At 43.4% G+C, this 15553-nt stretch overlaps 2 protein-coding genes across 2 annotated transcripts in view; one reads left to right on the top strand and one right to left on the bottom strand.

Moving 5' to 3' along the window:
* Positions 1–2949: 2949 nt before the first annotated feature.
* On the top strand, positions 2950–12160 carry PCYB_144810 (transcription factor with AP2 domain(s); the record flags this gene model as incomplete). Its single annotated transcript, XM_004224952.1, has 2 exons — positions 2950–6461; positions 6649–12160. 2 exons carry the CDS (start codon positions 2950–2952, stop codon positions 12158–12160), a joined length of 9024 nt encoding a protein of 3007 aa, XP_004225000.1.
* Positions 12161–13937: 1777 nt separating this feature from the next.
* Positions 13938–15553, bottom strand: part of PCYB_144820 (ATP-binding protein) — a gene marked incomplete at its 5' end in the record, with an annotated part of 2591 nt that continues 975 nt past the window's right edge. Inside the window, 5 exons of the mRNA XM_004224953.1 lie at positions 13938–14082; positions 14342–14393; positions 14571–14647; positions 14840–14925; positions 15280–15378. Coding sequence (XP_004225001.1) covers positions 14005–14082; positions 14342–14393; positions 14571–14647; positions 14840–14925; positions 15280–15378 — 392 coding nt within the window. The 3' untranslated portion in view covers positions 13938–14004. The remainder of the gene's footprint in view (positions 14083–14341; positions 14394–14570; positions 14648–14839; positions 14926–15279; positions 15379–15553) is intronic.

Consider the following 15553-nt stretch of genomic DNA (forward strand, 5'->3'; position numbering starts at 1 on the left):
TAGGGGGCCCCCCCTCTTTCGCGAGCTACTCCCCAAGGATTGGCCAAACTTATGGAACAAAGAAGCACAAAATTGCCAAGTGTATTATTCCCATTTCACCGCCTCATCAATTTACGCCCTCGCGAAAGCGTCCGAGAAATCGGTCTGCCAGTTGCACTTCCCCGTTTGTGAATTTTTAAATGCAAAGCGGTTAGTGGCAGGAAAATGTAACTGCTACATGTAAACTATGTAAAGAGAGGCAAAAAAAAAAAAAAAAAAAAAAGAAAAAGAGAAATGAAGCCATTGACTAAGGAGAGACTAACCGAAATGGCGAAGAAAAAACCTGAGCATAAAGCCATAGACATGAAAAATACATTTAGCCGTTTTAAAAAATTTATAACTGTGCTTATTTTTGCCCTTGCATTTATCCGCGCATGCGCCTTTATCACTTTTTGTACGCAAAATTTAAGAAAAAAAAAAAAACACTCTTCGCTTTTTTAACAGTGTGTGTACGATTGGTTGATTACGTACGTTTACGGTGCGTTTTTTTTTTTTTTGCGCTTTGCATTTAACACTTCGCATTTAACTCTTTGCTTTTCGCTATTCGCTATTCGCTATTCGCTTTTCACATTTTGCATCTCTCCGAAGCGTTCGTAATTCTCCTCGTTTTTTTTTTTTAAGTCTAAGTTGCAGTTATCCGCGCATATATTACACGTGTGCCCCAGCGCGTGTTCACCAAACGTATGCATGCTTAAACATCCACACGCATGTGAAGAAAGGCGCAAAGGCGCATAGCACATGTCAGGATAAGTACAAACGTAACACTGCACCAAAGGGATACCTTCCTGAAAAGGCATAGTACCCCTTGAATAGAAAAAGAAACAATTTTCACAAAGTGCACGCCATTTAAATTGTGTTAGGGTTTTTCCTAAGCGAATGACTATTCACAGTTGGTACCCTATCATTTTGGTGGGAAATACCAGTATACTTCCCTTTTTTTTTTTTTTTCGCGCCCTCCATCACATGTATGAGAGGAGCATTATTAGATAACTGCAATTTGTTTTACAGTGCTACTCTAAGTTTGCAAACACACACATGTAAACGAACATGTTCCCATGGCTGTATCAACGTATGTGCTGATGGTTTGGTATGACTATGCACGATGTGTAGCCATGCTGATAATATTAACATCGCAGCATACTTCATGTGCCCATTACTGTGATGTGCTTTCCTACCCCCCTTCCTACATGTACATTACCTGCTATATTAACATACCGTGTTATTAATACATTTTTTTGTTTTTCCACAGTGATGCGACATTTATTCCTTTTTTTTTTTTTTTTTTTTTTTTTCTCTTGAGTTTATTTTATTATCATTTTCGTGTCATCCTCACTTCTGCTTTTCTGTTACCCCCGCCCCTATGTATGCCTATTATCCCAATTTCCCCCATACGTGCACAGCAATTTTTTGTTTCGTGAAAAAAATATATATGAATTTATTTTTAAGCATCTTACTACTTTTTCTTTGCCGGGACGACTCCATGTGGCTAATGTTTAATATTTTATGAAGGGGAATACGAAAGGAGATATTGAAAAGAAGGAACACGGCTAAAAAAAAAAAAAAAAAAAAAATGATAGCTGAAGGATGCATATTTTTTTCCCCTTCTCGACGCTTTGTCACTCTTTGTTTTGCTCCTTCCCCCCCCCATTTGGTAGATTCACAAAAATTATCGTTATAGAATCAGCGTAGACATAGTTCGTTTTCCTCCCTTGGGACGAGCACATTGTGTAAGCAACCCCGTGCATGTACATAAGGATAGGAGAGCCTTTTTACGCATATATGATCATACTCACCAGCATATATGTGTATGCATTCCTTTTTTTTTGGATAATGAAAAGAAGTGCAAAAAAAAAAAAATAAGGGGCCATCTACTTGGTAACATTGCACGTATATAAGTATGTGTTAAATGAATTTTGCAACTTGTGCCATTTCTTTAATGCGCGTGTGTGTGTATGTGTGTGTGTGTACATGCCCGGATGTAAACCTATTCGTCCATACACATAGGCATTTCCTTCCCCATTTTTACGTTAGTCATTTCGTTTGGGTTCATTGGGCAGAGTTATTAATGTACTCTTAGTCCCCTCGCCTACACCCCTATTCTACATTATTGTAATTGGTTATTATTACTATTATTTTATTTATTTTTTTTTTTATATTTTTTTTTATAGCATACAATTCGATCCCAACAAAAGTGATTCATTTTTTTGTTTCATTCTAATTCGTTTTGCTCACTGCTAATTCGTTTTGTTTAATGCTAATTCGTTTTGTTTTATTCTGATTCGTTTTGATTATATTTGCTTCACTTTGATCATTCTTTTTTTTTTTTTTTTGCATTCCCTGCCTTTATGCTTTTTTTTTTTTCTTTTCTTTTGGCGCCTAATGGGTACGCAGAATGCCCTTTACACACCCCTTTTTTTTACCATATGCTAACCAGTGATGTGTTCGCAAAATATTAGCGGTAAAAAGAAGTTGAGTTGACATTGTGAATGACTTGGCTTGTTACTTTGAGAAGGGGACGTGGAACGGGGGAAGGGGAATCCTTTTTCGCGTTTTTCGCGTTTTTCGCGTTTTTCGCTGACGTGATGCTGGTATAGTTTGCTCACAATTTGGTGATAATTCGCCGAAACAGTGCCAAAATAGGGCCAATTTTTTTTGCCATTTTTTGCGATTTTTTTGCCCCCCCTTCTACTCGGCTTTTTTTTTTAAATTAAAAGCCCCCTTCAAAGCACTCCAGGGCTCGCCTCACCACAGGCAGCCATATATGTGTGCATGCACGCGAAGATACGAGGGCCACCCGTACACCTACGTGCGTGCGGACCTTCATATGCACGCACAAGCGCACATATCCCCATGCGCGCTAATTTTTTTCGCCCCTAGCGGTGTTCTACGCAAAGTGCGGCAGTGGACAGTATGAACACACCATACAATTACGGAAACATAAACGTCAACTGCCAGGTATCCATAAAACACAAAAAGTTGGTTAGCACGCAAAATGAAGAAGCGAATAAAAGGTACAATGAGCACATCGTGAAGAATAATTACCAACACTGCGGCGATAAAAACGTGCAAATGTATAGTAACATCTGCAACATATTGCGCAGCGGCAGTGTACGAAACGGGCCAAATGGGCCAAATGGGCCAAACGGGTCAAACGGGTCAAGGGGGTCAAATGGGCCAGGTGGTTCAAGTGGTCGTAACGGGTCAAGTGCTTCCAACAGGCCCAGTGCTTCCAACAGGCCCAGTGCTCCCAACAGGCCCAGTGCTCCCAACGGGCCCAATGCTCCCAACGGGCAAAATGCCCCTAACGGGCTTCACTGCCCCAATGCGAACCACATGCAGGACACACCTGGCGAGATTTACCACAACCAGGTGCACAACAAAGCGGAGGCAAACCGAAACAAGCGTCCATATGTGCATTCTCAAAAAAGGATGACCTATGGGATCAGTGAAGTGAACGAATCTGAGAAGGGTGCCGCTTTTGCAAAGTGCGGCGCGTATAAAGATACATACACCAACCAAGTGGATCATTTTACACAGTGTAGGAAAAAAAAAAATGTCAACATGGTGAATGCCGCAACGGATAGTAGCCGCACAAATTATACTATCCGTGGAGCTAGCAGCTGTGGCATGACCCCTTTTATCAATCATGCAATAGATGAAAGTCCTACATGTGGAGATAACCCTCCAAATGGATTTACACAGGATAATCGCAACTATCGCATTAGTGCGAACGAGGAGGGGAGCCACCTGATGTTCCATGACGTCAAAAGTTATGGCAGTAAAGAGATTCACGATAATATTTTTCCCCAAAATTGTCTACTTAACAAGACATTTGAAAATGCTTCGAACTACCCCTTTGGTGTGCCCACAAATGGGAGAAATACAACAGAAAATGGAGTGTACCAAACGGGACAAATGTACTGTAAGGAAGAGAAGGACAGCTCGGATGAATATAGTTCGCTCTGCTATGACGGAAACAAATCGAGTAGTAAGCTCAGTTATGGAAAGAATAACACAAAAGAAAGGAACCATTGCGATGATGGAATGACTAGAAATAATTCCTACTTGGTAGACAATGCTGATTATGATGCACACCAGAATAACATTATTCAAAATGTGGATTTACTCTCTTGTAAAAGTAGTTCCAGTGTGAAGAATGAACTGTCTTCTGCACTAAATCGCCTGAACGAGTCAGGTAATTCTTCTTCCACAAAGTATGGATGCAACGAAATGAAGGATTTACTCAAAAGCAATATAATATATAATAACATAATTAACAATAACATAATCAACAACATAATTAGCAATAATATAATTAGCAACAACATAATTAACAATAATATCATTAACAATAATTTCATGGAGAGTGTGAGTATAATAAATCAGTGCGTGTTGAATGAGAGTAAAGGCATGGTTTGCGGAGGGGAGGGTAAGAAGATGGAGCCAATGGGCATAGCCACTAATCTGGGAGATCACCATATGAATGCCAATTTTCAAAATGTAAATCGCACGAGCGGGAATGACAACGGGGGGAAGTTTCACCTGAGTAACATGTATGGAATGGTGAATGAGGAAAACGATTTTTCCCATAGGAACTCACCCGATAGCAGTAAAACGTGGCAAATTCCTGAGAGGTATAAACTTTTTCGTAGCGAAGAAGTGAACTCCCCAAACGATGTGCCCATTTCGGATATCAACAGGTGCTGCGGTGATAGAAGCAATGGCTGCAGCGATAGAAGCAATGGCTGCGGCGATAGAAGCAATGGCAGCGGCGATAGAAGCAATGGCTGCGGCGATAGAAGCAATGGCAGCGGCGATAGAAGCAATGGCTGCGGCGATAGAAGCAATGGCAGCGGAGGCACAGGGATCCTCACTGCAGCGCGAGCCAGTCCTTTTAATGACAACTCGAGTAAGTCCCCCTGCTGCTTCACCCAATTTGATAACAACTACGTAGATTCGAATGCCGCATATGAACATGGAAAGGCAAAAAATGAGGCCAAAATGAAGGGCGCCCCATTTTTGATGAAGTGTACTAAGGTGCCTACCTCAGGGAAAACGGCACTTTGGGACCAAATAGAATTTGAACAAGCAGATGGAAATGACATCATGACAAGGGACACTCACTCCGATGTGCAAGAGCGTCCATGTGTAGGCACTCACAACAATGTCATTAAACCTGAGCGTCAGCATGTGGACGGAAAGAAGGGTCAAAGTGATAATCAACACATTAGTTTAAAGGAATGTATTTGCAACCGGGATGACAGTCATAGTAAAATTTCTCCACAGCTAGCCAACACATATCGTCTCAGTCAAGACTGTCAAAGTAAACAAATTTCGATTCCAAATATGTACGATAAACAGGACAGTGATATGCTTTGCAGCTGCATAGAACCCAGTCCTCTTAACCAAGTCGAGAAGAATGGGAGCGCAAGTAAATCATGTCATTTGGCTATCGATACTAATAGGAGGAGTATAGGCATCGATCAGGTGAGGGACGAACCACCCAACCAGGCAAATAACATTCATATGGCTAGTGCATGTACGGTTAATAAACCAATGAGTTTAAATTTTAATTTAGACGGTCCTTTCGGTGAAATGCACGTGAACAGTACCAGTGTTAGTGTTAGTGGTGAGGCCAACCGCGTCAACAGGCAGTGCGGGAAAGCAACCCGCATCTCCCAGCCGAGTTGCGCGAGTAGCCAAGTCAGCGGAAACCAAGATAGCGGAAACCAAGTTAGCGGAAACCAAGTTAGCGGAAATCAAGTTAGCGGAAACCACGTCAATACCAACCAGTGGAACGAACTCATCAATATGAGCACCAATTATAACACGAAAGGTGCATGCAAAAGTAGCCTATCAAGGCGCGTCCAAGGGGAAGGTCAGGAAAAAAAGTGTGCGATAGGGGTAGCCAATTCGACTAAACAGAGACAGCCATTGAGGAGGCCAGCTAGTCGGAACTACTCCAGTATGGGTAACTTTGATGGGCGTCCCCCGAAGGAAGAACTGGGAACAACCAACAAACACACAGAAATGTGTCAAGGAAATGGTAAGGGGAAAGGTGTAACAAGTCATAGCGAGAATGTAGCGGTGGATACACTCTATCCTACAGCACAGATGCACGGTGATCAGTGTGAAAGTAGGGTAATAAAGAGTCAGCCGAAAATGCGAAATGACGAATTGGCTAGTCCGAAGAAGAAATTCACGGGGATGTCGATGGAGAAGAGTTGGGACCACATACCGGGTGATACATGCGTTAGTTTAAATTATAAAAAGAGTAAAAGGCACGAAATGTGTTGCTCGCTTCATGAGGTGCAAGGATCGCATGAAATGAAAAACTTGTGCGGTTGGCTCACGTCGCGGACTTCGCTCACATCGCTGACGTCGCGCGGGTCCTATATCCCCCGGAAGTTGCTCGAACCACAGTTAGCCAACGAACTGGAAAAAAAAAAATATTAGATATTTTGTTTGCTTCCAAAGGTGCGCCACATTTTGTGAGTAACAAAACAAATGGCAGTGGTAGGAGCGCTATGATAAACGAGCTAACACAACTTAGTGCAGCAAGCCAAATGAAGGGGAAAAAAAAAAAAATTCCACCTATCCGTTGAGCAGCACTATATTACACGAGGGGCACGATAGTAATAAAAAAAATAGCCTCAAGAAAATTACCATTGACAAGCATAGTAGTAGGGGTGAGGAAAAATATCATGAGAGTTTTACTCTTGAGTGTGAAAATTTAGAGAAAAAAAATTTTGAGAATTGCTTCCTCTATGCAAGTAGAGCACATGGGGAAAAAGCGAGTTATGGGAATTGCAAAGTCGTTAGCAGTAGCAGCACTAGCACTGTTGGTAGCAGCAATAGTAGTGGGCAGCCACAGGAGGAGCAGGAGGAGCAGCACCAGCAGCACCAGCAGCTGCACCCTGGACATCTACAGGAAGGAGGACCGAGCGGCGTATCAGACGAATGTGCCTACATGAATGGCATTTCAAGCCAAGTGAGTGCGTTCCCTAGGACAGGTACCTCCGGAGAATTCCCAATCGATTATGGTACCGTAAATGGAGATTCAAGCCCACATATGATGGACGTTACAGTACAAGGAGAGTTTGACAATAAAAGGAATGTAATCAAAGATGGTCGGGGTTACATAAATTGCGTTGCTAGTGAGTTGTTTGCTTGTGGGGGAGGGCCCTCAGATGCAGGAGGCATGTTCCGTTATGGTAACAGTAACAGTAACAGTAATAGTAGCAGTAATGGTAATAGTAACAGTAATGGTAATAGTAACAGTAACAGTAATGGTAATGGTAATAGTAATAGTAACAGTAACAGTAACAGTAACCGTAATAGTAGTGACTCTGTTATGAACAATAGCAACAGGAAGGAAGAAAAAAAAAAGCGAACACAAAACGACGTTGTTGTGCAGTGTGATCTTAGGTGCGACTGCAGTAACAACGGAAAAAACGCAGGTAATATTAGCACGTACGCCAACAAGGGGGTTTGTAATATCGGCTTCCTTACACACCGTGAGAGGTTAATTAGCAGCAGCGATGGTAACAGTGCTGGCGAAGTCAGTATGTTTAGTGTCCCCAATGTTCCGCACGAATGTAGCAACTACATTATTATTAACAATCGGTCCGTAAATTGCGCTGACGGAACAAATGTTATCGTGTGCCCATCTAACGCATCTAGCATACAGGGCACGTCCAACGGAAGCAATAAATTAGGCGATACTATTTGTAACCCTGTGCATGTAGGTGTGAGGAGCAATAACCCCAACAGTGATAATCATAATGCTGTGGTTCACACAAAGGAAGGGAACCTTTCTGCAAAGTTGAGTTCCTTCCAAGGAGGTTACAGTTCGCTTGCATCCAATTGTGCAACCACGGAGAGGCGTGCAAGTAACACGGGAGATAACTCCAAAGGGTTTACTGTGAATGGCGTTAACGGTGCTGGGTGTGTGGCTAGAGTGAGGGGTGTCAGGAACGTGGGTGACATGAGTAGCGTTAGCAGTGTTGGCAATATGAAAGGAGTTAGCGGTGTTGGCAATATGAACGGAGTTAGCAGTGTTGGCAATATGAACGTTGTTAACGGTGTTGGCAATGTCAACGACATCAGTAGCGTTAACAGCGTTAGCAGCGTTAACAACGTCAACAGTGCTAACAACTTCAGCAGCGCTAACGACTTCAACAGCGCGAACGACTTCAGCAGCGCTAACAACTTCAGCAGCGCTAGCATGGTGAATGGCCCCTGCTGCGCCAAAAGGAATGCCCGCAAGGACATAGCCCAGGGTTGCGAAACTCAGATTAAAGATTTTATCACAAACAGCATTCCGAAGGAAGCAACAGATGCAGAACACATGAGGAGTATGAACCAATGCAATAGTGCTATCATGATTAACAAAGAAATGGGTGGAACTGCAACACCTTTTGGATGCCCCGAAAACGCACAACGCATGACCACGTTTAAGATCTCCAATGCAAGTATCCATTCGGAAAGCGCCAAATGCACAAACGGGATCGTCATGAGTGCCTTCCAAGAGAGTGATAGAAATTTTCAGAGCGTTAATCCCGTAAATGATAATGTTGTAAAATTATTTAGCGGTCAAGGCAAAGGCAACTGTAAGGTAAACAATACGGAGGTGAATAGACTAGCCAGTTCTCTGATAAATGCAGATGTAAGAAGGAGTAATATGAACCCATTTTATGGGGAGAATGAACCTACGTGTGAGATGGGGAAGGGACATATGCACAATGTAGCTGTCAACAATTTCAGCCATGCAGTTAGTAGTTGCACTGGAAATGATGAGAAGACAACAGGTACTGGGGCGTCTTCAAAGGGGAATAGTGTAAATAGGAGGGTGCAGAAGGAGAGGCGGAGCGCAGGCAGCAGGAGGGCTGTTTCCAGAGTCGCGAGGAATAGCGCTGCCAGTACCACTGCGATCATCGCCTCGAATGTCACGTCGAACGCCACCACCCCTTCCAGTACCTCCAACGGAGTGCAGAAAAAGGGCAAAGCAGATGAGCACGAACGGGAGGAGGAGGAACTGCACGAGAAGCTGAAGCATTTGCCCAAAATCACAGGTGTGAGTTATGACAAAAAACAAAAACTGTGGGTGTCCCATTGGAGATCAAATTGTAAAACGATACACAAATATTTCTCTGTAAAAAAGTACGGCTTTCATAATGCCAGGTTGCTAGCCATTAAATGTCGAAAGCAGAACACCAAGTATATTTCCACGGATCTGGTGTTCGGTTACAAGGAGGATACGCAGTCCGGGGCCCAACCTGAGAGCCAATCCAAAGGGAGCGAAAGTTATGGCGGCGAGAATCATGCTTCTGGAGAAGTTGTACAGCTTACGGGAATACTATGTGATAAGAAACCCAGTGAGAAAAGCCATTCGATCAGAAAGAAACGCAAGGGGAGAGGAAAGCATTCCCAAGAGGTGGATTTCCCTAGGGAGCTCCCCAAAAATGAGAGTGCAGAATCAGACACGCAGGGAGTTGGTACCCAGAAAGGCGATCCAGGTAACGGCCTGCTAGATAGGGCTAATCCGATTAAGGTTTCCCAAAATATCGGTCATCAAAGTAGTCCTCCCCTGAGTGGTGGTCCCCTTAGCAGTGGCCATCCCAGTATTGCCTCACAGAGCAGCGGCCAGATCCAACACCTGCACAGCGCGGAACCGCGGAACCGAGGGTGCTCCCCCCCAGAGCAGAGCGATCAGGGCGTAATTTATCCACAGAAAGTGGAAGGCTCGAAGGACCAGGAACAAATGCTGAGGGAGAAAGAACTGGCCGCCAATTGCACAGTTAAGGGTGAAGCAAGGGATGCATATAGTAATAGCGGCAAAATATGCGTGCCCCATTTTTTGAAGCAACAAGGGAGCCAAGCAACGAAGGGTTCTGGCGGTGGCGTTAGCGGAAATGTGAACAGCATCTCGAATGGCTATTTGAGCGGAAGTGTGAACGGCAGTGTGAATGGCAGTGTGAACGGCTGTCTGAACGGTAGCCTGAACGGTAGCCTGAACGGTAGTCTGAACGGTAGCCTGAACGGTAGTCTGAACGGTAGTCTGAATGGCTCTCCGAACGGCAGTGCGAACGCTAACTCCAATGCACGTGCGAGTGCACAAAATCCCCAGGAGGAGGAACAGCGCCAAAGCATAAGTAGCAGCAAAACGAGTCAGCAAAGCAAAAACAATGCGATGCACACAGAACAAGGGAAGAAAGAAAAGGTGGAGGAATCAAGTAGGAAAAAAGACTACCTAATAAACACACAGCTTTACAATAAACTCATAAATAATAAATTGTATAATAAACTCATTAACAATCAACTAAGCAATGATCGAGTAAAAAATAATAACTTTTACTGTAGCCTAATTAATAGCCAATTTTACATACACGTTATTAACAAGAATCTGCATGCACAGCTAGAGAGGAACCAACGAGAAGTCAACAAAGAAGGTTCGAATTACTTCTACTATGGACAGGTTAAGGATGCTGCCTCTTCGGGGAAAAGCTCATTTTCGAATAGTGAAAATTTTGCCAACAAGGAACCTGCGCAAGATCAGAACACCCACAATTTGTTTCTACGTAGAAGCAGTGATGATGCTGCTACTGGCGGGGGTGCTACTGGCGGGGGTGCTACTGGCGGGGGTGCTACTAGCGGGGGTGCTACTGATGGGGGTACGCATAAGACGAGTGCTCCTTTTACCAACTCGGGGACTACGTACGGAGGGATAATAACTCCCGGTGAGTATGCTAATGATGGTACTAGCCCTTTCTCGAAAAATGATGAACCCCCAATTGATGGCAAGCATAATGGGTTTCTCAGTGATTCCCCTCGATTGGATGCGTCAACTCCCATGGTACAAAACTACGCTAACGTGAAAGACGGTAATAATTTACTCAGTTGTGAGGGTTTGCAAAATGGTAGTGGTTCAAGTAACACCAACTGCGATAAGAGTTGTGCTGATCGGCACGTAAAGGAGGAAAGACCCTATTTTAAGGGGAGTGCCCAGATGACCGAAAATAATTTCAGTCGCGAGGGGGCACCAACGTTCGCGAGCAGTGAGAAATTCCTGAGCGGTGGCACTATCCAGTTTCGCAGCACCATTAGTAACAATCAAGGCGGCGGAGTGGACGTCAGCAGTGTCCTGCGTAATAACCACAAAGTGAAGGATGCTATGAACCCATATATAAACAGGGAAGGGCCCACTGGTGGTGGTGGGAATAACAGTAGGAGCAGCGTGAATGGCAGATGCGTGGGTGGCAGCGGCGTGGATGACGGTGGCGTCCTACTCAACCGCATGGCCGCGCAGGGCAGGCACTTCTTCCCAGCGAGCAGTGGCGGTAGGAATAGCAGCAGTAGTAATAATGGGAGTAACAATGGGAGTAACCACAGCAGCAACCAAAGTAGCAACTGCAGCGGCAACCACGGCAACTGCTGCCGAGGTGACGGCCGAGACACGTTAGAGGAAAAATGCGCTTCCATCAACGACCCCCTCGAGGACACCGGTCAGTATGGATGCAGTGGCGATTTGGAACGTACCACTGGCAGTTTCGAATGTACCAGTGGCAGTTTCGAATGTACCAGTGGCAGTTTCGAATGTACCAATAACTACGCAGCGCAGTTTTATGTGGACGGTACGCACCATCATAGAAAGGGCGCAGATATGAAAAGGGCAATTATGCAAGAAGGCTATTTGTTAAGTGATCGAATGGGCGAAGAAATTTTGATAGAGGGACTTTCCAAGGTGGATGAAACCGACGGAGGGCGCTGCTCCCATGGGGGAAGTCCCCTACGAAACGCAAACGCTAGCAACCCTGTGAACCAAATGGACGATGAAAAAAACAAACTGATAATTTCGAAGATCACAACAAAATATATACTCACAGATATCAAAAATAAATGCCTAAGAAACTGCTCAAGCAATTTTTTAAAGCATTTCCCCGACATAAAAAATATCATTAACAAACACATCAACAAAATTTCCGAGGCGAATTCTATCTACACAATAAGGCCTTATATTCAGTTGTTTAGTAACCTGTTGGAAAAGAGAAAGCTGCTACACATGCTCGCCCCGAATGCGCAAGAGTTGTACATTTACAGCTTGCAGAAATTGCCCCTTTGATTGACCTACGCAGGGATGCAGGGGAGTTCCCTTTGATTTTGTTGCGCTTTGGTCGTGGAGCTTTTTCAGTTACGTCGCTTTTCATCCGCGCTGCGTTCCTTTCTTTCAATTTTTTCCTTTTCTTTTTTTTTTACCGTGCATTGCCCCATGCGGATAGCATTTGACCATCATCCTTTCCGTCACCACACATGCGTGCGACTATGTGTGTGTGTAGATGGGGACATGTGCCACCTACGTACGTCCATTTGTGCATGTATAATGTGTTCATGGCGGTTCCGTGGATGCGCGTCGAAGGTCACATGGATATTTGTGCAGTGCTAACGTCGCACACGACTTCGTAGACATGTCTTCGTCTTCGTTCGTAGGTGGTCGCCCATAAATGTTCTTATGCATTTACATTTTTTTCGCGTGTATATATACGTACGTATGTGTGTACTGGTACGGCGAGTCAGCGCGCTCACCTCTTGCGTACCAACCACCTGATAACATACGTATGCCCATCTTCATTTTTTCACGTGGGGACATCCCCCCATGTAGAAAATCTTTTTTTTAACACCCAGCGCGAGGCATACGCTTGTGCTATGTGTGCAGTTGTAAGTGTTGCATTTTTTTTTTTTTTTTTTTTTTCCCATCACCTCCCCCCTTTGTTAAATATAACTAGCAAATGACCTTTGCAAAGATGCATAATTAAAAATATTGTTTTAATACGAATTGGAGTTGAGAAAAAAAGCCAATACGGAAGGGGAAGAGGAAACAAGGATGACAAAACGTGGTGTGTAAAAAAAGGGAAAAATATCTATGTGAAGAAAAGAAAAAGCGTAAGTGTTCGCCTTCAAATGGTACGCGCCGCGTGCCAAATGATGGCTGTCGAGCCTGTGTGCAGGGAACTCTCCGCGCCTATTCGCGTGGGGGGTAAGCATTTCCCCTCCTTTCGAAGTGACCCAAAGGGTATGCATGAATAGATAAATACATACATGCACAAATACACATATGCACAAACACACATATGCACAAATACACATATGCACAAATACATACATGCACAAATACATATGTGCACAACGCGAGGGGAGTGTAGGGACAAATGCTAGGGACTCTTTTTCTCAAGCCTCCACTTCAGAGGCTTAAATAAAAACACAGGGCACACCAGGTCGTTTGTGTGCTGAATTATTTTATACTCCTCTATCACAATTTTGTGCTTGTAAAGGGAACAATCCAAAGTGCACGTTTCATATTCCCCACCTTCGCCACATATACTTAATCCATGTTTGTCATTCATCATTTCGAGATAGCTGTACATTTCTTTTATCGATTTTCCCACGTGTTCCTTTGTTAAGCCTTGGTGCGTTTGGGGTGGGGGGGAAGGGGTGCAGTGGAAAAAAGAAGAAAAAAGGGGTGCGCAAGGATGGGGGGGTGAAAACATGTGTACAAGTAAAAAAATAAAAATGTGTCAGCGGCAGTGGCGTAAGTGCATAGGCGAAAACGTTGCAGTGTCAGTGTTAGCGCCCGCGGCGGTAGCGTAGATGCGCAGGCGAGGAGTGAAAACGGACAAAATGCGGTGGCGAACGAATGCACAAGGTAAAATAATTTCGAGAGCGATTGCCGTGTTTAAATGGCTCTCCGGATTTTTCTCTCATTAATTTTTTTTTCTATTTTGTTATTTTTTTCCATTTTGTTATTTTTTTCCATTTTGTTATTTTTTTTTTTGTTTTCATCCTATTTTTCTTTTTCTATTTCCCATTTTGGTTAGCTCTTTTAGCGCTCTCCTTCATGACATTCGCGCACATGCTACGCAGTACGTACCGTATGCGCATACAAAAAAATTTTATTATTTTCTCCCCTCATTAGACATTACCGTAAGCAGCTATTTTCACGAGTATGGCCTCCAGTCCGCCCTCAATCATATTTTGTAGCAGTTCTTTCTGCGGTGAGAGGAAAAATAAAGCAAAGTAAAGCGAAACGAAGTAAAGCGAAACGAAGTAGGGCAAAACGAAGTAGGGCAAAACGAAGTAGGGCAAAACGAAGTAGGGCAAAACGAAGTAGGGCAAAACGAAGTAAGGCAAAACGAAGTAGGGCAAAACAAAATGGATGAGACAAAGTACGAAGCGGAGAATTTCACGCAGGTATACGCACACTGCAGCGCCCATCCGTCCCACTTGGTAAAATAAAATTCCTTTGTACCTGATCCCTTTCCCACAAGTAAGCCAAAATTTGCAAATTTAACCTTTGACATCTTCGCGGTGGCAAAGAGGAAAAAGTGAGGGGAAAATAATGTGTAAAAAATCAGAATAAAATGCACAGTCCATGCACTTGAGGAAGAGAGAAAGAGTTGTCGCAGGAGTGGAGTGTCAAAAAAGATAAGGATGAAGGCTCTAAACGAGCACTGTTAAAATGTAATCTATTTCATTACACGTGCTCCAGGCGCCTCTTCTGATAATTTGACTGAATCGCCCCGCATGATACTGCATTTACGTGAGGATACTTAGTCTACAAATGAAAAAAAAAAAAAAAAGGAAGAACCATCCGTATGGGCGTAGAAAACTGTGCGTATGATTATGCGTATGCAAATGGGTACATGAGGTCACCGAATGAGCAGCGCTTCCCATGTCAGCGTGTCGCCCACACGAAAGCAGCACCATGCATACGCTGCACAAGATTCATGCACCCCCGCGCCCGTACCTTAACCTCGAGTAACAACTCATACAAATCTTCAACCTCGTCATTAGAACTGTACACATAATCCAAGCCCACATTTACTGCCTTCCCTAATAGAACAAATGCCAAGCGTATATTTATACAGTCACATTTTATAATTTTTGCTATATTCGAAATTGGATAGTGTCACAAATTTCAAGTTTTTTTTTTTTTGGTAATTTTTTTCACAAAATTGTGAAGAAGGCATGGATTTTTTAAATTATGAGAAATAAGCAAAAATGAATGCAAAGGGGGGGGGACACGCGAATTAATTCGTCATGTTTAAGGCTAAGGTTAGGGTTCTACGAAGAGTTGCTTATTTCGTTTTTATTCGTTTTTATTCGTTTTTATTTCGTTCTTATTCGTTTTTATTCGTTTTTATTTCGTTTTTATTTCGTTTTTCCCGTGCGCGTTTCCGTGCATACTTTTAATTCGATGCTGGATGAGGGGCTTTTCCATACACTTTGCAATTTCAGGAATGAGTTCAAATCCAACGCTCTGGTACATAAAACTGTCAGTCTCATCTACGAAAGGTTACGTTAGACAAACGCAAAAAGGGAAGTCACAGAAAATGTATTTATATCTCTCATGTACGTGTAGGTGTTGCAATGTTGCGAAAAAGGCGATTGTTTGTAAGTGAATGTTTAAACAAATTTTTGTTCTACGGAAAGGAAGCGAAGTGGAGGGAAAAGGAAAAAA

Source organism: Plasmodium cynomolgi, chromosome 14 (assembly GCF_000321355.1).
Source record: "Plasmodium cynomolgi strain B DNA, chromosome 14, whole genome shotgun sequence".
Taxonomy (NCBI): Eukaryota; Apicomplexa; class Aconoidasida; order Haemosporida; family Plasmodiidae; genus Plasmodium; species Plasmodium cynomolgi.